The sequence below is a fragment of the Erinaceus europaeus genome, chromosome 16 (genome assembly GCF_950295315.1).
Source record: "Erinaceus europaeus chromosome 16, mEriEur2.1, whole genome shotgun sequence".
In the NCBI taxonomy this organism is placed as follows: Eukaryota; Metazoa; Chordata; class Mammalia; order Eulipotyphla; family Erinaceidae; genus Erinaceus; species Erinaceus europaeus.
This window is the reverse complement of record NC_080177.1, coordinates 9,719,596-9,741,316: the sequence shown is the minus strand read 5'-3', so window position 1 is coordinate 9,741,316 and position 21,721 is coordinate 9,719,596. Positions and strand designations below refer to the sequence as shown.

General features: G+C 45.7%; 1 protein-coding gene, 1 long non-coding RNA gene and 1 pseudogene across 11 annotated transcripts in view; all 3 read right to left on the bottom strand.

Annotated features, from left to right (window-relative positions):
* Positions 1-9,259, bottom strand: part of SLTM (SAFB like transcription modulator) — a 51,491-nt gene extending 42,232 nt beyond the window's left edge. For 4 of the 10 annotated variants that reach the window (XM_060174439.1, XM_060174441.1, XM_060174440.1 and 1 more), the window contains exons 1-2: positions 8,877-9,257; positions 7,715-7,802 (exon numbers count right to left, since the gene is read on the bottom strand). In XM_060174439.1, the coding sequence (XP_060030422.1) occupies positions 7,715-7,802; positions 8,877-9,038 (250 nt within the window). In that variant the 5' untranslated portion in view covers positions 9,039-9,257. Of the gene's footprint in view, positions 1-7,714; positions 7,803-8,876 lie in introns of all 10 variants that reach the window. The other 6 variants (XM_060174436.1, XM_060174443.1, XM_060174437.1 and 3 more) reach the window with 4 other exon arrangements.
* A 6,423-nt stretch (positions 9,260-15,682) lies between these two features.
* LOC132533323 (uncharacterized) lies at positions 15,683-16,257 on the bottom strand. Its single transcript, XR_009545201.1, has 2 exons — positions 16,072-16,257; positions 15,683-15,808 (listed from the first exon to the last, which is right to left on the bottom strand). It is a non-coding gene; the product is annotated as an uncharacterized LOC132533323 (long non-coding RNA).
* A 2,554-nt stretch (positions 16,258-18,811) lies between these two features.
* LOC103123518 (NADH dehydrogenase [ubiquinone] flavoprotein 2, mitochondrial-like) overlaps positions 18,812-21,721 on the bottom strand; it is a 6,310-nt pseudogene continuing 3,400 nt past the window's right edge.

Here is a 21,721-nt window from a genome sequence, read left to right as displayed (position 1 = left end):
CTGACAAGTAACACGGCCTAACTCTCGGCAGTGCTGTGAGCAATTCTAATTCCTGTACAGAAGCGCCTGGTTTTACCCACGCTCACAAAGAGAAAATAAAGTCACAACACTCAGAAGATAACAGGCGTGGGAGGAGCGCACTGGGCTATATGCTGCGGAGCCTTTTGCCTTTCTCCCTCCATCCCTCCTCCCTTCCTTCCAACCAGCGCACTGCTCTGGCCTATGGTGGTGCTGGGGACTGAACCTGGAACCTCTAAGTCTCAGGTGTGAAAGTGTGCTGTGTAAGCACTACGCTCTTCCTCCCACACACAGACTCTTCTAAAGTTCTGGGAAATTTTGCCCACCAGGATCCTTGGCACCCCGTACTTGATAAAATCAAACAACTGGGGGGAAAAAAAAAACTAGAAACATGGCTAAAAAATAAAAATCTACCATGTATAACTAAGTGCAGCAGCAAGTGCCAACTTCACTAAGGGAGAAGGATCTGGGTTCAGGTCCTAGCGGAGCACACACATCCCCCTGCGCACTGCGCAAGAACTTCAAGCCCTCCAAGTGGTAAAGCAGTGCTGCAGGTGCCTCTCTCTCTCTCTCTCTCTCTCTGTCTGTGTGTGTGTGTGTGTGTGTGTGTGTCTCCCACTCCCCTCCTCATTTCTCGCTATCCTATCAAAATACGTGTTTTTTTATTTGCCACTAGGATTGCCGCTAGGTCTCAGTGCTGACAAGGAATCCACTGTTCCAGGTGGCCAATTTTTTTTTTCCTTCTTATTTTATTTGATAGGACAAGTGAGAAATTGAGAGGTGAGGCAGAGATAAGAGAGGGAAAGAGAAACTGAGACACTTGCAGACCTGCTTCCCGAAGCTTCCTCCCTGTAGGTGGGGAACAGTGGATTCGACCTTTGTCCTCACACATGGTAGGTAATGAGTGTACTCAACCAGGTGCACCACTGCCTGGCCCCTCAGTAAGTTAAAAAAAAAAAAAGTATCTGATTTTGGGAAAGAAAAATGACACACATGACTTCTGAGGCTGTACCATATAAGAGCAAAAATGAGGCTGTCTGGGAGTCGGGCTGTAGCACAGTGGGTTAGGCGCAGGTGGTGCAAAGCTCAAGGACCAGCATAAGGATCCCGGTTCGAGCCCTGGCTCCCCACCTGCAGGGGAGTCACTTTACAAGCGGTGAAGCAGATCTACAGGTGTCTATCTTTCTCTCCCCCTCTCTGTCTTCCCCCATCTCTCTCCATTTCTCTCTGTCCTATCCAACAACGACAACAACAACAATAATAACTACAACAATAAAAAACAAGGACAACAAAAGGGAATAAATAATTTTTAAAAATGGAAAAATTAAAAAAAAAAAATGAGGCTTTCCAAAATGCCAGTTTGGTAAGGGAGAGAATTTTGTTGCAAAGATTCATGTGCACCCTTCTGCCACGGTGGGAGAATTCACCAAGACAGTTTAGAAAGAAGCCTTGGAGGAGTCAGCGGTAGTGCAGCGGATTAAGCACATGTGGCGCAAAGTTCAAGGACCAGCATAAGGATCCAGTTCGAGCCCCCAGCTCCCCACCTGCAGGGGAGTCGCTTCACAGGCGGTGAAGCAGGTCTGTAGGTGTCTATCTTTCTCTCCCCCTCTCTGTCTTCCCCTCCTCTATTTCTCTGTCCTAACAATGACAACATCAATAAAAACAATAATAACTACAATAATAAAAAAGGCAACAAAAAGGAAAATAAATAAATATAATAAATTTTTTTTTTAAAAAAAGGAAGCCTTGGGGGAGGGGGAAACATCTGGAAAAACAAAAAGACGTACATGCTCTGACACACGTTTCCCACAAAGAAAGAAACATGTAGTTAAACACCAAAGACGTATTGTTAAGAAAAAAAAAAAAGCAGTTAAGGAAGTCCTGGGTATTTGTTCAACAAATATTGTCTTAGCACTCACCCCTCCCTGTGTTAGGCTTTACAGAGAGAAGTAAATAAAAGGCAATGTCCTTGCCCTCACAAAGGTCCTAGCTTAGTATCCAAGAAATATCTAGGACGATTCTGTCTCCAAAGGCCTTCTCAATGTCACTCTTCTGATTAAAATGTCACACTTTACATGTAAATGTACAAATGTACTTCTGTTTTAAAAGGCAAAAGTCACAGTCCATTAATAAAAATGCAAGCGCATTTTGTGAGTACTACAATCTTGTTTGACACAAATTTTAGAAAGCTTTACACACTAAGCATATCATTAATCGCCTGTGTTGTTTCTCAAAAAGAAAATTAGGCAGTAAGTAACTGGATACACCTATAACCCCTAATTATACTTGTTTCGATGGGGGTAATCAGATCATATAAATCAGAGACAGTAGTTCAAACCTGTCAGTCTGCATGTGTTACAAAGGGCTTTCCATAGAGTAACTACTGAATTATATTTAATCTGAACAGTCTACCAATTAGGCAGATAAATAAATTTTGCTTAAGTTTAGAGATGAGACCCTAAAGGTGAAAAACACAAGACTGTAATAAGCCATTGTCAGGTGAACCCAAAAGAAATTTGAAAATTACAATCTGTAAAGGCAGCTAATGAGTCGGCTCTACCTGTTTAACGACTCTCTGAACACACACCCAAATAATCTGACAGCGAATCTGACTGGTGAAGTTTTCTTCTAGGTCACTTATTCAGATATTCATAGCAAAGAGTATGCGAAAAGATTCAGAAGGAAAACTAAAGACGCAAGCAGCTCCACCATATTAACCAGATGCAACTGGATTTTTACAAATATCAGAACACTGTAACATCAGTATCGATTAGAGGTCTGTACCTGCAGCCGCTGCATTTCAATATACAATATACTTAAGGCTGCTGGGCTAGCTTCGCGGGTGGGTGAAGGACGACCAGGGACTCATGGTTGAGAGGAACGCAGTTCAATCTTTATTGACAAGTGGGGATGCAGTTCAACAATCTAATCTCTCATCACAATTCTGTCCTATATATCTCCTGAGGCGGAAGTGTCAGGAAGAGGAAGTATGTAGGGTAGGGGATGGGGAGAAGGAGAAAGCAGTCCAACTAGTGGGGATTGAACCAGTGAAAACAAAGATGATGTAAACAGACCACAGAGTCAAGCAATGCAACAGAAGGGCTCTTAGAAGCAGACCAACACTCTACCCAGTCTATACAGTTTAGTGCAAGCACGCTCGCTCACACACACACACACACAACACACACACACACACACACACACACACACACACACACTCCAAAGACTAGGACCCTGAATTAATAAGAAAATGAGCTTAGGGGGTCGGGCGGTAATGCAGCAGGTTAAGCGCAGGAGGTGCAAAGCGCAAGGACCAGCATAAGGTTCCTGGTTCCAGCCCCCGGCTCCCCACCTGCAAGGGAGTCACTTCACAGACAGTGAAGCAGGTCTGCAGGTGTCTGTCTTTCTCTCCCCCTCTCTGTCTTCCCCTCCTCTCTCCATTTCTCTGTCCTATCCAACAACAAACCACCTCAACAACAATAATAACCACAACAAGGCTACAACAACAAGGGCAACAAAAGGGGGGAAAATTTGGCCTCCAGGAGCAGTGGATTCATGGTGCAGGCACCGAACCCCAGCAATAAGCTGGGAGGCAAAAAAAAAAAAAAAAAAAGAAAGAAAATGAGCTTGATATTTCACCTTAAGTAACTAACTCTTCAAGACCCACAAAAAAGCTTCTCCCTTTGCTTAAGATCATTTAATTTTTATTTGCAACCTTATGCGCAGAATTTTTCTGACTCAACTATTATACTGTGTGTCTTGCTGGCGTCTGCATGCCTGCCTTGAAATAATCCCTTTGGCAGAGGAAGACCCAGGGGGGTTAGATTGTGATGTGGAAAACTGAGCAATGTTATTATACATGTACAAACTACTGTGCTTCACTGTCGACTGTTAACCATTAACTCCCCCAATAAAGAGAAAAAAAAAAAAAAAGCTCTCAGCTCTTAACTTCTCTAATCATCGATACTAATCAATCTATGCTGAGGAAGCACCTACAGTTCTTCCAAATCCTCCCTCTACATCTTTCTGAGTTAGACAGAAAGCATCTCTCTTCCGCCTCCTGGCAACAGACTGAATTTCAGTACAAAAAAAAAAAAAAAGACGTATGAATGATCTAGAAAAATGTCCAATTTTGGGAGTCGGGCAGTAGGGCAGCAGGTTAAGCGCAGGTGGTGCAAAGCGCAAGGACTAGCTGAAGCAAAATGTCCAATTTTACAGACAAAGAAGCCGACCCACTAAAGGATTATGGCATGACCAAGATGAAACTGTTTCAAGACAGACACTTCCAAATGAGCTGAGATTAAGTGAACAACAAAACCAGGCCAAAAAAAATAATTCAGTAACAAACTGACATCACATAAAAAGTGTTTTTAACCACTGATCTAAATATCAATTCCTCACCGGTCTCCTAAATTTTTTAAATTAAGTCTTTAAAGTAATTTCACCTATAAACATCTTAATGAATTCAAACTAGTTAGAATTTACATACTGCTCTTTGTACTTCACAGGATTTTCAGAATGATGACTGCAATTCAAGCACACAACGTTAACTTGCCATGCACACCCTGAAATAAGTCTCTGCAGATCCCTGCCACACAGAAGCACTGTTAGAACTGCAAACAAAGACCACAACACACTTCAACATAAGTTCATGTACCTTCACAGTCCACATAAGAGGAAAAAAAGATTTAACATACTGATAGCCATGTATGCATGGGGAGGCGAGGGGAGGCGCACTTGGTTAAGTGCATGTAGTAGCATGTACAAGGACCCAGGTTCAATCCCTCAGTCCCTAACTGTAGGGGAAAGAGTCAGGAAAGGTGAAGTAGCGTTGCACTTGTCTGTCTTTCTCTCCCTAGTTCCCTGTCCCTCTCAATTTCTTTCTGTTCTATCAGATAAAATAAAGTTTTAAAATTGAAAGAAGAAGAAGAGGGAGAAGTGGAAGGAAGGAATGGTGGAAGGAAGGAGGTAGGTAGATGAGGTCATTCTTTTTCTCCTTCTGGAAGACTGCCACATCTAGATCAAACCCAGGGCCTCACAGATGTACAACATGAGTGAGCTCCACCACTAAAATACATTTGTTAAAAATATTTATTTATGCCCTTTTGTTGCCCTTGTTGTTTTATTGTTGTAGTTATTACTGTTGTTACTGATGTCGTCATTTGTTAGGACAGAGAGAAATGGAAAGAGGAGGGGAAAACAGAGAGGGAGAGAGAAAGACAGACACCTGCAGACCTGCTTCACTGCCTGTGAAGCGACTCCCCTGCAGGTGGGGAGCCGGGGGCTCGAACCAAGATCCTTATGCAGGTCCTTGCGCCTTGCACCACCTGCGCTTAACCCACTGCGCTCCCGCCCGACTCCCTAAACTACATTTCTAACCTATACTGAAAGCTTCTCCCAACTTTTCATATTGTAATTATTTCTAAAGGTAAAGTATAATGAAGTTCCTAATCTAAAAAAAGGGGGAGTAGGGATGGGATACACAGAGAAATTAGAAGTAGGCGAGGCTGAAAAAATTAAATGACGTTTACCTTAGATGTTAAAACCCACCAGCAGGGAGTCGGGTGGTAGCACAGCGGGTTAAGCGCACATGGCACGAGCACAAGGGCCAGCGTAAGGATCCCGGTTCAAGCCCCCGTGTCTCCTCACCTGCAGGGGAGTCGCTTCACAGGTGGTGAAGCAGGTCTGCAGGTGTCTACCTTTCTCTTCTCCTCTCTGTCTCCCCCCCCCTCCATTTCTCTCTGTCCTATCCAACAACGATGACATCAATAATAACTACAACAATACAACAACAAAAGGAAATAAATAAATAAATAAATAAATATTTTTTAAAAAACCCACCAGCAAATAATTGCGAACTATGATTAATACACATCAGACTATCACAATCTGCTAAATGAGTCAGCTCAAAATCACTCTAAGGGCGGGCAGAGAGCATGTTGTTACGCAAAGAGATTCTCACGTCTTAGGCTCCAAAGCCCAGGTTCAATCCCCTGCACCACCATAAGCCAGAGCTGAGCAGTGCTCTGGTAAAGGAAAGGAGAAAAAGAAAAAAAGAAGTCACTGTAAGAAACATGGTTAACTTCCGATGCACTTGTTTCCCTCTTTTCAAAGCAGCTCTGCTAGCCACCTCCCAAAGCCATAAACAGTTACAGAACTTCCAGACAACTTCATTATCCCACCAAATGCCTTTTCCATCTCCAACCAGGAAATGCTTTCCAAGCCCTTCTGGTTTCTTTCTTCCCGTCCATAAAATAAAGGACACTTGCAAATCTACCAAGGCTCAAATATAAATAAGCAGGTGTCAAGATCTGCCAGGCCCGATACCCACCCACAAAGTGCTAAAGCTCAAAATGTGATTTCCCCTTCTTTTTAAGGGTAAATTCTCTTCAAAGTTCTATTCTATCACTGTAGTCGAGCTGCTATCCTGAGGTACGAGGGTAGAGAAGTGCTGGGATCCCTCACAGCAGAAAAGACAGACTAAAGGAAATCCATCCCAGGAGCTCCCAGAGTCCAGATTCACACACCACCGCCTCCCACCCTAACTACTCGGTTCCTCAGGAAGGAAGGGAGAGAGATGCGCCGCAGTTCAAGTAGACGGGGTTCAAGTATAGACCTCACTTACCAGGACCCTCCACAAATAGCCAGGCCCCGAGTGCACCGCCAAAACGTTCATTTAAAACCACTCCTGGGAGTCGGGCTGTAGCTCAGCGGGTTAAGCGCACTTGGTGCAAAGCGCAAGGACCGGCATAAGGATCCCAGTTCGAGCCCCCGGCTCCCCACGTGCAGGGGAGTCGCTTCACAGGCGGTGAAGCAGGTCTGCAGGTGTCTGTCTTTCTCTCCTCCTCTCTGTCTTCCCCTCCTCTCTCCATTTCTCTCTGTCCTATCCAACAACAACATTATCAATAACAACAACAATAAAGCAACAAAAGGGAATAAATAAATATTAAAAAAAAAACACTCCTAGCTATTCAATGTGCCAAAAAGCATCTGTTTCGGCTTGGTTAAAAAAAAAAATAATCCTAAAACAAAAATCTCTTCACGTATATTTATAAAACTTTTTTTTTTAGTTTAAAAGCTAAGTATTTAACTACTCAATCATAGATATCCCCCCACCTTGTTAGTATGATTGAAGTTGTTTTTTTGTTTGTTTTTTTAATTTCACTGAAAATTAGACTGTATAATGGCATAAAGCTATACTAGGTTCACCGAGCCAAACAGAGACTTAACATAAAGGTGAGAGAATTTTATCGTAAGTAGGAAAAAAAAACAGCAAGGAGTCAAGATGAAAAGGGATGGGAGGGGATTCCACCAATACTCGGCCAGTTGTGAGGCAAAGGTAGACAAGACAGACAAAACTGCCTTTCACTGTTCACACTGCCAAGTGAAGCTTAGTAAGACTTGACTGTGCCGGCTGCTACAGAAGCCATGATGGCCTGGTCTCGCTTTTCGGGGTCACCTTCAGCCAGATCAAAAGGACCAGACGACCGGAGTCTGGCTACCGTGACTTTTGCTTCCTTGACCCAAGAAGGCAGAGCGCCAGAGGGAAATAGCGAAGAGCAACACGACATAAACAGGGCGAGTGGCATAAGAGCAGAGGCAAGTTATATAACCAAAATAGATTTCAAAAAAAATAGTAATAATAATAATTATTATTATATATATATATATATATATGTTCAGAACGCATAACAACCTTTGCCTTTGGTTGGTTTCTTGTTTGGAGTATCAGTTGAAACAGTTAATTCAATATTATCTGGATCGCCTCCTTCCTCTTCAATAGCCTACATTAGAAAGAGAAGTTAATATGCTACAACAGTCTCGCTAAACTTACTTTATAAAAACGAAATGAAAAAAAAAAAATCGGCACACGTCAGGTCTAAAAGACTTTCGCACTGCTAGTCATTTCATAAACCGACTTCAAACAGATAAAAGAATTAAAAAAAAAAAAAAAAAGCTATTGACATTCCACGAGTGAGAGCAACTTTCGGGGTGGGGGGGTGGGGGGGGAGGAGTCGGGGAGGTCTCATTAGGTATCCAAAAAAGAAAGAAGAAAAAAAAAAAATCACATGGGATTTAAATTCTACCCAGGCGAGATCGTTATTATATATTTAAAAAAAAAAAAAAACCCTACCATTAGGAATGGGGAAAAAAAAAAAAATAAATATATATATATATATATATATATATATATATGTTCTTGATTGCAGACAAGCTGCAAAGTTGCCAAAGCAAATGACTAAGGGGAAAGGGAGAAGAAGGGAAGAAAATAAAAAAAAATTTTTTTTTTAAAAAAAAAAGGTAATTTGCTTAATTTTTAGAAATGCAAAACTTGTATTTATTATTTTCTGTCCCTGTCTCTCCTCCTCGGCCGCCAATTCCCACGCTCAGGCCCAGAGGCCGGGGAAATACCCTGGGCGCGGGTTGCTGCCGACCAGCAGGTTGCCGCGCGGACGCGGGAGAGCTCACCGCACCCGGCCGACTCCCACCCCGCCCCGAGCCGCGGGGCGGGACGGTTGGACGCCATCCAACGGCTGACTCCGCACGCAAGTGGCCGAGGAGACCATCCCCTCCGGGGCCGGGGGCTGCCCGCGCCCGCCGGGGCCCCGAGCCCGGGTCCCTGCGCCTCCCGGGGCTCCGCCACCGCCCCGGGGCGGGGAGGGGAAGGGGGAGTGTGGAGGCCGCGTCCGGGGGCTCGCGTAGCGGGCACGCCGCGAGAGGGTCCTCGGCCCCGGGGGAAAAGAGGGGAGTCGGCCCCGGGCCTCCCGCGCGGGCCCCCACCCAGGGCGGCGGAAGCCGGGCCTCCTCCGCGGGCGCCGCGGCCTAAGCGCCGCTTCCCGAAGGCGGCCGGGCCTCACCTGCTTGAGGCGGGACACCAGCATCGTCTTGACGCCGGTGCTGTCCAAGTTGCGTCGCTTCAGCTCCGACTTGAGGTCGACAACGCGCAAGTCGGCGAGCTTCTTGCCCTCCGCCTGGCCCGAGGAGGCGGCGGCGGCTCCGACACCGGGAGCGGCCGCCATCTTGGAAGGGCAGCGCGCCGCCGAGGGAGCGAGGGAGCGAGCGGGCTGCAGGGCGGCGGCGGCGGCGGCGGCGGCGGCGGTGACCGCGGAGGCAACGCCAACTTGCCCTCAGGGCCTCGGCGGCCGGCGGCGCTGCGCTGCGCCGCGCACAATGAGCCGCTGGCCACGCCCCCCGCGCCGCCGCCACCCCGGCGCAACCTGCAGCGGCCGCCGGCACCCGGATGTCGCGCGCGCGCGCATGCGCACTGTGGGCGCACAGGCTCGGCCGCGGCCCCGAGGTCAGAGCGACCCCGGGACTAGAGGCGGGCGGCCGCGGCTGTGCCAACCGCGGGGCAACAGCCGCCGCGTTGACCATTTCCGAGCAACGTCTGCGTCTGCGGGGTTGAGCAACTGCGGTGTGCTAGGCGCCACCTGGCAGGGATCGCGCTGCTGCTCAGCAAAAAGACAAACAAACCTGTGTCTCTTTCAGGAAAGCACCTGATCAGTTCTATTAAAACAAACCGGGAAAGAAAGCGGGGGAAATAAAATTAAAAAAAAAAAAGTGACCCGTGTGCCCTCAAGAGCCAACAGGCTCCTTGTCCATCCGAGAGGCTTGAATGTGCACGAAAGGTGGTGGCGCACCTGGTTAAAAGCTCACATTGCAGTGCTCGAGGACGCAGGTTCGATTCCCGGCCCCCACCTGCAGGGGGAAAGCTTCCCAAGTGGGAAAGCAGGGCTGTATGTGTCTGTCTGTCTCTCTCCCTCTCTACCTCCCCCACCCCTCTCAATTTCTCTCTGTCTCTAGCCAATACTAAATAAATAAATGAATAAAGGGGTCCGGCGGTGGCACAGAGGGTTAAGCGCACATGGCTCAAAGCGTAAGGATTGGTATGAGGATCCCGGTTCGAGCCCCCGGCTCCCCACCTGCAGGGGAGTCGCTTCACAGGCGGTGAAGCAGGTCTGCAGGCGTCTTTCTCTCCCCCTCTCTGTCTTCCCCTCCTCTCTCCATTTCTCTCTGTCCTATCCAACAACGAATGACATCAACAACAACAACCACAACAAGGCTACAACAACAAGGACAACAAAAGCGGGGGGGGGGGGGGGGGAATGGCCTCCAGGAGCAGTGGATTCATGGTGCAGGCACTGAGCCCCAGCAATAACCCTGGAGGCAAAAAAAAAAAAAAATTAAGAGTTCACCACCAGAGTTCTGTGTCCCTATTCTTCCCTCCATTGGAAACTGCAGTAGTTCTCCCTAAGTCACAGATAGGAGTTGACTTTTTTTTTTTCTGTAACTATATATCTATATAGTTTTTCCCCCTGTGGTCCTGCTTTTTTTTTTTTTTTTGCTTCTAGAGTTATCACCAGGGCTCAGTGCCTGCACTAGGAATCCACTGCTCCCATTTTGTTGCCTTTGTTGTTACTGTAGTGTTATTGCTGGCAGAGAGAAATGGAGAGAGGAGAGGAAGACAGAGGGGGAGAGAAAGACAGACACCTGCAGACCTGCTTCACCGCTAGTGAAGCGACTTCCCTTCAGGTGGGGAGCCCGGGACTCGAACCGGGATCCGGGATTCTTGTGCTTCGGGCTATGCGCTTAACCCGTTGCTCCACTGCCCGCCGCCCTTCCTTTCCTTAGAAGAAACATCTACATCTGTTTCTACTTGTGAATGTCCTTTATTATTTTCCCCCCTCTTCTCTCTCCTGATCCTGATGGAACTGGGTTTTAGAGGCCTCTGGTCCTCTTCCCCTGACATTCCTCCCCCTCTGGGAGTGTAGAACTTTAACTTTATTCCTAGGGCGGTCCTGTCAGTAGGAAAATGGCAACTTCCTCTCCGCACTTGGGTGGGCACTGAAAGCTGAACACCGCAAGCAGCACCGAATGAGGACATTGACAGTGGCTTGCTACCACCCTCCCTGTTGTATTGTATTTTGTTTTCTTGATACCCTTCTCAAGACTCAGAATCCTAACAATAATCTATTGAGGACTAGCTTGAGTGAAAGTATCTACTTAGAACTTTACCCAGTATTTTTGTTTGTTTGTTTTATATTTCCTTTATTTGATAAGACAGTGAGAAAAAAAAATAAGAAGGAGGGGGAGACAGAGAGGAAGGGAGGGAGAGAGACACCTAGAACGCAGCTTCACCATTCCGGGAACGGCCCCCCTGCCGGTGGCAACTGCAGGCTTAAACCTTGTGCATGGTAACGCCTGCACTCAACCAGGTGTGCCACCACCCAGCCCCTTAGCTAGTATTTTTTTTTTAATTTTTAAAGATTTTCTTTATTTATTAATGATAAAGATAGAAAGAGAGAGAGAAAGAACCAGACATCACTTTGGTAAATGTCCTGCTGGGGACTGAATTCAAGACCTCCTGCTTGAGAGTCCAATGACTGCGCCATTCCCGGACCACCTTTTTTTTTTTTTATTTATTTATTTTCCCTTTCTTGCCCTTTTTTTTTTTTAACTGTTGTAGTTATTATTGTTGTTGTTACTGCTGGTGTCGTTGTTGGATAGGACAGAGAGAAATCGAGAGAGGAGGGGAAGACAGAGAGGGGGAGAGAAAAAGAGACACCTGCAGACCTGCTTCACTGCCTGTGAAGCGACTCCCCTGCAGGTGGGGAGCCGGGGCTCAAACCGGGATCCTTACGCCGGTTCTTGCGCTTTGCACCATGTGCACTTAACCCACTGCGCTACCGCTCAACTCCCTGCCCGGACCACTTTTTAAAAAAAATTTTATCGGAGGCCCGGCAGTGGCACAACAGATTAAGCGCACATGGCTCAAAGCACAAAGACCAGAGTAAGGATCCCAGTTTGAGCCCCCGGCTCCCCACCTGCAGGGTGGTCGTTTCACAAGCGGTGAAGCAGATCTGCAGGTGTCTTTCTCTCCCCCTCTCTGTCTTCCCCTCCTCTCTCAATTTCTCTCTGCCCTATCCAACAACAATAATAGTAACAACAGCAAAGATAAACAACAAGGGGAACAAAAGGGAAAAAAATAGCCTCCAGGAGCAGCGGATTCATAGTGCAGGCACCAAGTCCCAGCGATAATCCTGGAGGCAAAAAAAAATTGTTTTTAATGTTTTATCTCTATTTATTTATAGGATAGAGACAGCCAGAAATTGAGAGGAAGGGGGAGATGGGAGAGAGACAGAGACACCCTGCCGCACTGCTTCACCACAAAGCGTTCCCCCTGCAGGTGGGGACTGGGGGCTTGAACCCGCGTCCTTGAACATTGTAACGTGTGTGCTCAACCAGGTGCATCACCACCCAGCTCCTTAGCCAGTTGAATTATCAATGCACACATAAGAAATCAAACTATGCTGTACATTCTATACACTGAGTATGGCGCACACACACACACACACATAAACTACCCTGTCATTTCCTGGTTCTTAGCGTTGAAATTGGCTAAGAGGTTAGCCTCACCCGAGGTTGCTTTTTCTGACTAGCTATCAGTAAATCAAAAAGAGAAAAGCTGGATCTTATAATACCTGGCGTTGGGGGAGTTTCTGTACCGTTTGTAAATGCACTTTGACATGCACTAACCCTCAAAATCCTTCAGAACTCTGTGAGGCAAATCTGGGAGAGGCTTAGGGAGACTGTACAGCTTGTTCAACTGCACAGAGCTGCTATGTGACAGAACCGGGGCCGAAATCTAGACATCACTGCAGACCCGCCTCTGCTAGGATTTAGCTCACAGTCATAGGATTGCAGCAGAATTGAAAGGATCTTTAGAAATCTTTTCACTAAGTCATTTCTCTCTTTTAATATATGAATTCTTTTTTGGTCATCAGGGCTATTGCTGGGACTCAGTGCCTGCATAACAAATCCACTGCTCCTGGTGGCAGATGTTTTCCCCTTTTTTACTTGATAGCACAGAGGAAAATTGAGAAGGGAGGGGGAATTAGAAAGACAGCCCTGCTGGAGGCCGGGCAGTGATGCAGCGGGTTAAGTACACATAGTACAAAGCACAGGGACCCATGCAAGGATCCCGGTTCGAGCCCCCAGCTCCCCACCTGCAGGGGGGTCACTTCACAAGCAGTGAAGCAGGTCTGCAGGTGTTTGTCTTTCTCTCCCTCTCTCATTTTCTCTCCGTCCTATCCAAGAAAAAAAAAAAATCAAAACAATGGCCACAGGAGAAGTGGATTTGAAGTGTAGTCACTGAGCCCCAGAGATAACCCTGGAGGCAAAAAAAAAAAAAAAAGAAAGAAAGAAAGAAAAAATGAAGGAAAAGAGGGAGAGAGAGAAGGAGCCCTGCTTCACCAATCATGAAGCTTCCCCCCTACAGGTAGCAAGGGGGGACTTGAACCAGGGTCCTTATGCATGGTAATGTGTGGCCTTACATGGGCATGCCTCACCCAGCTCCAATATATGAAGATTCTAAGGAATTCAGCTGGGAAATCAGAACTAATTATTAGCCAAATTGACTCAAACTTTGGCTTTCATCAGCCACCCTGCTCCCACCTTCTGTGAACACACATAAAGAGGGCTTATACTAACCGAAAATTAGTGCTGTCGTGAATTGGTTTTTACAGATCTTTTTTTTCCTTTTGTTGCCCTTGTTGTTTTTTTTAATTGTTGTTGTTGTTGTTATTGTTGTTATTGATATTGTCATTGTTAGATAGGACAGAGAGAAATGGAGAGAGGAAGGGAAGAGAGAGGGGGAGAGAAAGACACCTGCAGACCTGCTTCACCGCCTGTGAAGCGACTTCCCTGCAGGTAGGGAGCCAGGGGCTCAAACCGGGATCCTTAACACCAGTCCTTGGCGCTTCGCAGCCACATGCGCTTAACCTGCTGTGCTACTGTCCAACTCCTTGGTTTTTACAGATTTTTGAGGCTATGTGGCACATGTTACCATACACAAGGATTCAGGTTCAAGCCCCAGGTCCTCACCTGCAGGAGGGAAGATTCACAAGTGGTGAAGCAGTGCTGCAGGTGCCACTCCTTCCTCTATTTCACCACCACCCCATTTCTCTCAGTTCTATCAAAAAGTAAAGGAAAAAAGAAAGAGGGAAAAAAATGGCTTCCAGGAGTGGTGGATTCACTGCATAGGCACCAAGCCCCAGTGATAAGCCTGGTTTTGCAAAATAACATGAATTTATATGGCCTATAATAAAAAGGGAGACCTGTACCTTCTTCGTCTTCTCTTTTTTTTCTTTTTGCCTCCAGAGTTATTGCTGGGGCTCAGTGCACCACGAATCCACTGCTCCTGGAGGCTATTTTTCCCTCTTTTGTTGCCCTTGTTGTTTTATCATTGTTGTGGTTATTATTATTGTTGTTATTGATGTCATTCTTGTTGGATAGGACAGAGAGAAATGGAGAGAGGAGGGGAAGACAGAGGGAGGGGAGAGAAAGATAGACATCTGCAGACCTGCTTCACCGCCTGTGAAGTGACTCCCCTACAGGTGGGGAGCCAGGGGCTCAAACCAGGATCCTTACTCCGGACTTTGCGCTTCACGCCATGTGCACTTAACCTGCTGTGCTACTGCCTGACTCCTGCCCTTGTTGTTTTTAATTGTTGTTGTGGTTATTATTACTGTTGTTATTGATGTCATTGTTGTTGGATAAGACAGAGAGAAATGGAGAGAGGAGGGGCAGAGAGGGGGGGAGAGAAAGATAGACACCTGCAGACCAGCTTGTGAAGCAAACCTCTTACAGGTGGGGAGCTGGGGGACTCAAACTGGGATCCTCATGCCAGTCCTTGCACTTCGCACCATGTGTGGTTAACCTGCTGCGCTACCGCTTGACCCCAAGGGTCACTGTGCATTGTAACGTGTGTACTCAACCAGGTGCACCACCACTCATTCCCTGATTATTTAAGTTTAAATATTTTAAACTGAATGCACTGGCCACCAGCTGTAATCCTGGTGACAAATAATTAAATTAAAATGTTTACACCACCAATGTGTCCTGGAGCTCCAATTCCCCAGACCCCGCCCCACTAGGGAAAGAGAGAGGCAGGCTGGGAATATGGATCAGCCTGTCAATGCCCATGTTCAGCGGGGAAGCAATTACAGAAGCCAGACCTTCCACCTTCTGCATCCCACAATGACCTTGGGTCCATACTCCCAGAGGGATAAAGAATAGGAATGCTACCAGGGGAGGGGATGGGATACGGAGTTCTGGTGGTGGGGATTGTGTGGAGTTGTACCCCTCTTATCCTATGGTTTTGTCAGTGTTTCCTGTTTATAAATAAAATAAAATTTAAAGATAAATAAAAACGTTTGCTGATCCCGGATATATGGTTGTATTAGCCTGAACTGAAACACTTGTCTCTGCTTAGACTGGCAAGAATGATCACATAAGTAACACCACCCCAACCTCCCCTCCCCCACCCTTTTTTTTTTAACCAGAACACAGCTCAGGTCTAGATCATGACAGGCTGGAAATTGAATTTGGGACCTTTGATGCCTCAGGCAGGACAGCCTTTCTGTATAACCATCATGGTCTCACCCTAGCTCTTGGCAGATTTTTTTCAGCTAGAGCAAGACCCAGATGTAGAGAGCTGGCAAAATAGTTCACAGGGATAGTACACAGCTTTGCCATGTGCATCAGCCAACTTTTAGCCCAGCCTCCCTCTGCCTTGAAGGAAACTTGGGTTGTGGTGTTCTCTTTCATTCTTTCTCTGTCTTTCTGTCTCTGTCTAGATGAGAGACACATACACACACAGAGATCACAGCACTGAAACTTTCTTCAATACCACGAGGGCTAACTTTGAACATGGGTCGCTCACTCTAGTGGCAAAACACCACAGTACCCAAGTGAGCTATTTTGTTGGCCCAGGAATTCAGTAATATATCTGTAAGAGAGAGAGTAAACAAATGTGAAAAAGTACATACAAGGCCAATAACACAAGTAATGAAATCAGTGGGTCCCTAAAGCTAGGCCTGATTGCTCATGAAGAAACAAACACTCATGGAAATTTAAAGTCAGTCAGGGTATTGAAGCCAGAGTGAGGACAGTGGGAGCTGCCTCTCACAACACTTAAACCCAGAGATGAAAGGAGTCTGAGGCCTACACCAACACCCTCTGTGGAAAAAGCCCTGTGCCCTTATGTCTCACCCAGGCTGCTGCCTCTCATGGCTTCAACCAACCAGTTTGAAGTTTCAGAGCATCAGGCCTAGTCATGAGTCTTCAAAGGGAAAAAAGCCCTTCCTTTAAATGTGGGAACTTACAGTTCTCTGGGCTTGCAGGAACATTTAATTCAATTACATAATTGGAGTAGCAGGTCCGTCTGGAAGAACAGGTTTGGAGCGAATCCTGCTGACTCCCTGGTAAGCAGATGACCCACTTTGGTGGAGGAAGGGCCCGGTCTCACTCTAGAGCAGCTGCTGGCTGTGTCTGCTCAGGGTGTGCGGGCATCACAGGACTTGGCAAGGGAGCTCTCAGCGGCACTTGGCGCCCTGAATTGTGGCTGAAGAGCAAGGTCAACCTCACGACTCTTTGTGGGCAGGAGCTAGAGACACTTTGCTAACTTGCTTTTTTGTCAACCTTTTAGAAGTTCTGTTCCATCTCTCCATTTTTTAAATTTAATTTTTTATTTATAAAAAGGAAACATTGACTAAACCATAGGATAAGAGGGGTACAACTTCACACAATTCCCACCACCAGAACTCTGTATCCAGTTCCCTACCCTGATAGCTTTCCTATTCTTTATCCCTCTAGGAGTATGGACCCAGGGTCATTATGGGATGCAGAAGGTAGAAGGTCTGATTTCTGTAATTGTTTCCCTGCTGAACATGGGTATTGACAGGTTGATCCATACTCCCAGCCTGTCTCTCTCTTTTCCTAGTGGGGAAGGGCTCCGGGGAAGCAGAGCTCCAGGACACATTGGTGGGGTCGTTTGTCCAGGAAATCTGGTCGCATCCTGGTAGCATATGGAACCTGGTGGTTGAAAAGAGAGTTAACATAAAAAGCTAAACAAATTGGGAGTCGGGCTGTAGCGCAGCGCGTTAAGCGCAGGTGGTGCAAAGCACAAGGATCGGCATAGGGATCCCGGTTCGAACCCCGGCTCCCCACCTGCAGGGGAGTCGCTTCACAGGCAGTGAAGCAGGTCTGCAGGTGTCTATCTTTCTCTCCTCCTCTCTGTCTTCCCCTCCTTCTTTCCATTTCTCTCTGTCCTATCCAACAACAACAACAACAACAATAAAACAAGGGCAACAAAAGGGAATAAATAAAATTAAAAAAAAAAAAAAAAAGCTAAACAAATTGTTGAACAATCATGGACCTAAAGGCTGGAATAGTGCAGGAAGCGTTAGGGGGTCTCAGTTTTGTAGATAGCTACTGGGCATATTTAGTTATATTTCAGAGGGCCTATGGCTATACTAGTGTTTTTTTGTTGTTGTTTTTGCTTGAGCCTGAAATATGATATGCAGGTGGATCCTAATTATTGTCTGGGGAGATGATGTCATGGCTGGCAGAAGGACCAGAAAGCTGGATCAGGGAAGAGAGTAGCTCCCAAATATGGGAAAAGTGTATAAATATTGTTGACTGTAAACCCCATCAATTTGATGTGATCTGGGGCCCATATTCAGCTTTGGAGCCTATGTGACCTCTGCATCCCTGTAGATCTGAGCTCACATTCTGTGGTCATGAGTAAGAACATTCCAAGCTGCCCCAATATCAGGACTCATCTTCCTCAGGTGTAGCATAGAGTATAGTGTCCAGCCTCCCTTTGGAGGATGGAACGTTCTCTACCATTGTTGATCCAAGTTGAGGGCAAGGTCCTATGGGGGCCCACAAAGGGTCTATTGTGTTGTTCCTGCTAGGAATGACCGGTAACAATGGAGAGAGGGATTTATTCGAGGTCTAGGCCCTTCATGTCTGTTTGGGAATCTCAGGACTCCCTGGTTAGGGCCCCAGCTGATGGGGTAGCCTGATAGTGACTAAAGAGTCATCCTTAAAGTATGCCAGACTCTTGCCCTTATTCAGCTTTTGCAGTCCTTGCTTTGATGAGGTTAGCATTGGAGTGAGTTAGAGAACTGTAAAAGGAAGTAGGTGAGGAGGGTATCTAAGTCTAAGTAGGCACTATTTCATTATGAACTAGATACTGACTCACTGAAGACTATTGTGTATTTTTGCTTTCAGGTATGTATTTTGCCTTAATTTATGGATACATGCGAACATATGCTCTATCTTATGGGACCTGGTCTATATCTAGGTTTTGGGACTTTGTTAGGAAGTGAACCTCCTGGAATGGAATTAGAGAATCCTATGAAAGGAAAGGTCTCGCCCAAATAATGAGAGTGAAGGGTTGACATTCCATGCCTGACGTCTCTGGACACAGTCTGAAGTGAAGTATAGTCAGGTGGTACTCCTTGCTTTGATTAGGTTGGGATTGGTGGATGCAGTATCATTTGGTATGACTTGAGAGAAGCATGCAGGAAAGTGAGCCCCACCCTAGAGGTTCCAGGACTGGGGGAAACATAGGCTCTAAAGAGGAAGTGGGAGGTTCCTGCTGTCTTAGGGTTTAAGAAGGCAATGGGGGGCCGGGTGGTGGCACACCTGGTTGAGCGCATGTATTACAATGAGCAAGGACCCGGGTTCGAGCCCCCGGTCCCCACCTGCAGAGGGAAAGCTTCATGAGGGGTGAAGCAGGGCTGCAGGTGTCTCTCTGTCTCTCTCCCTATCAACCCCTTTCCTCTTGATTTCTGGCTGTCTCTATCCAATAAATAAAGATAATAAAAAAATTTTAAAAAAGAAGGCAATGGATAGTTATTGCTATAATCACATTATTTGACAATTAGGTTAACTTTGAAATATCCCTTTGTTAGGATTTGCTGTATCTATCTCTCCATTTTTTTATAGACAGATAACTCATACTTTATTTTCGTAACATATTTACAGTTGAATATAAATTAGAGGCCTGCCTGTAAACCAAAGCCAGGTCTTTTTGGTGGTTCTGTTAGAGAAGTAAGACCCCTAGCCAGCTCACAAGAAAATCGTCCACTCCTTGGCCCAAGTTTTGGAATTTTGCCTGCCTTGAGCTCATCAATAATTTCTTCGAAATCCTGAGGTGTCAGGTCCTCATAGTAGCTATCATTTATTTGAACCACTGGTACATTTATGTGGGCTCCTAAGCATCCCACCTCAATAAGAGTAAAAAGTCTGTCCGGTGTGGTCTCCCCAACCTTTATTCCAAGTTTATTCTGAACAGCCTCCAGGATGCTGTCAAGAGTTCCGAAGCATGTAAGGTGTAGTACAGACCTGAATGTGGTATTTCCCAACTGGCTTTCGATTATACATGGTATAAAAAGTTGCTACTTCATACACTCTCATTGGAGGTACTTCTAAAACTTCTGCCACCTTATTCATAGCAGAAATGGGGAGCCATCCATTCTTTCTCTGAGCTAACTCTAGGACCAGAAGAATAGCTGATGCGTTATGCCCTTCCGGATAGTTGTTCACAATGGCTTCTATCCTCTGTGGCAGAGAAAAAACATCCACTTTTATACATCTATCTGGAAGATATACAAACAAGGCTCCTCCAGCTCCATTTTGCACGACTGTCTTATGAAAATTCCTTGTATGTTTTCCCCACTGGGAGGCAAGGACACCAGCCCAGGCCCGGAGCGCCGCTATGGGCTGAAAACATGAAGTTACTGTTTTTAATAGCTGAGTAGTATTCCATTGTGCATATAGACCACAACTTGCTCAGCCACTCATCTGGTGTTGGACACCTGGGTTGCTTCCAGGTTTTGGCTATTACAAATTGTGCTGTTATGAACATAGGTATACACAGATCTTTTTGGATGGGTGTATTGGGTTCCCTAAGATCTATCCCCAGGAGAGGAATTGCAGGATCATAGGGTAGGTCCATTTCTAGCCTTCTGAGAGTTCTCCAGACTGTTCTCCACAGAGGTTGGATCAACTGACATTCCCACCAGCAGTGTAGGAGGGTTCCTTTGATCCTACAACCTCTCCAGCATTTGTTGCTGCTACAATTTCTGATGTATGACATTCTCACAGGAGTGAAGTGGTATCTTACGGTTGTCTTTATTTGCACTTCTCTGACAATCAAAGACTTGGGGCATTTTTTTTCATGTGTTTCTCAGCCTTTTGGATCTCTTCTGAGGTGAATATTCTGTCCATGTTCTCTTCCCATTTTTGGATGGGGTCATTTGTTTTCTTGTTGTTGAGTTTGCTGAACTCTTTATATATTTTGGCTTTTAGCCTCTTGTCTGATGTATGACATGTAATGATCTGTTTTCATTCTGTGAGGGGTCTCTTTGATTGGGTAGTGGTTTCTTCTGCTGTGCAGAAGCCTTTTAATTTGATGTAGTCCCATAGGTTTATACTTGCCTTAGTCTTCTTTGTCATTGGATTTGTTTCATTGAAGATGTCTTTAAACTTTATGCGAAAAAGAGTTCTGCCAATATTTTCCTCTAAGTATCTGATAGTTTCTGGTCTAACATACAGGTCCTTGATCCACTTGGAATTTACTTTTGTGTTTGGTGAAATATAGAGGTTCAGTTTCAACACTGATACTTTTTTTTTCTTTTTTGCCTGGTATGGCACGACGCTAATGGCCTGTGCACCGCTATCTTTGTCCTTCCCTACTGTCTCCTCCCCAAGTCCTTCCTTATTTCTCACCAGTGTTCATTTGAGTCAACTGGGGAAGGAGACAATATCGCTTTTATTTCTTGGCCAGGAATCTCTTGATGCAATTTTACTCTTAAGTCACTGAAAACAATGACTCAAAGGAGATACTTGCACGTACCTGTACATGGCAGCATTACCCACAGGAGCCACCAGAGGCAAAAAAAAATCCCATTGTCCAAGGTGGGAAGAAATAAGCCATTTCCTAATGTAAGAATTCTTCTCTTCTTCAGTTCAGATTTTTTATGTTGTTATTTTATTTTATTTTATTTTTGCAACAGGATTTTTGTGCCTACAGGATTCTACACTGTTCCTGGCTGACTTTTTGTTTTATTTTACTTTCAGGTATAGATAGAGAGAAAAAAATAGAGATAAAAAGAGAGAGGGAGTCGGGCGGTAGCACAGCGGGTGCAAGGACCGGCGTAAGGATCCCGGTTCGAGCCCCCGGCTCCCCACCTGCAGGGGGGTCACTTCACAGGCAGTGAAGCAGGTCTGCAGGTGTCTGTCTTTCTCTCCCCGTCTTCCCCTCCTCTCTCCATTTCTCTCTGTCCTATCCTGCAATGACGACGTCAGTAACAACAACAATAACTACATCAACAATGAAAAAAAAGGGCAGCAAAAGGGAAAAATAAATAAATATTAAAAAAATTAAAAAGAGAGAGAGAGAGAGAGAGGAGAGAGAGAGAGAGAGAGACCAGAGCACCATTTCACATTTCATGGCACTGCCCCTGATTATTCCAATGTGGTCCTGGGAGCTGGAACTTGGGGTCTTCAAGCATGGTAGAATGTGGACTCTACCAAGTAAGTTATCGCCTGGCCCTCTGGGAATTCCTTTTATAACATCATCTCTCCACATTCCTTAATCTTCCTTTTCTGAAACCTATACTTGATATTTTAACTTTCATATAGGTTCACTATGACTTTTAACTTTTCTCTCAAGTTCCTTTCACCTTAAATCCTGCAAGTTCTTTTTTTTTTGATCTTCTAACTTTACTGAATTTTTTCCTTATATTGTTATTTATTTATTTATTAATTATTTGATAGGACTGAGAAAAATTGGGGAGTATATGGGGGGGGAAGGGCACCTATAGACCTTCATCATTTGTGAAGCTTC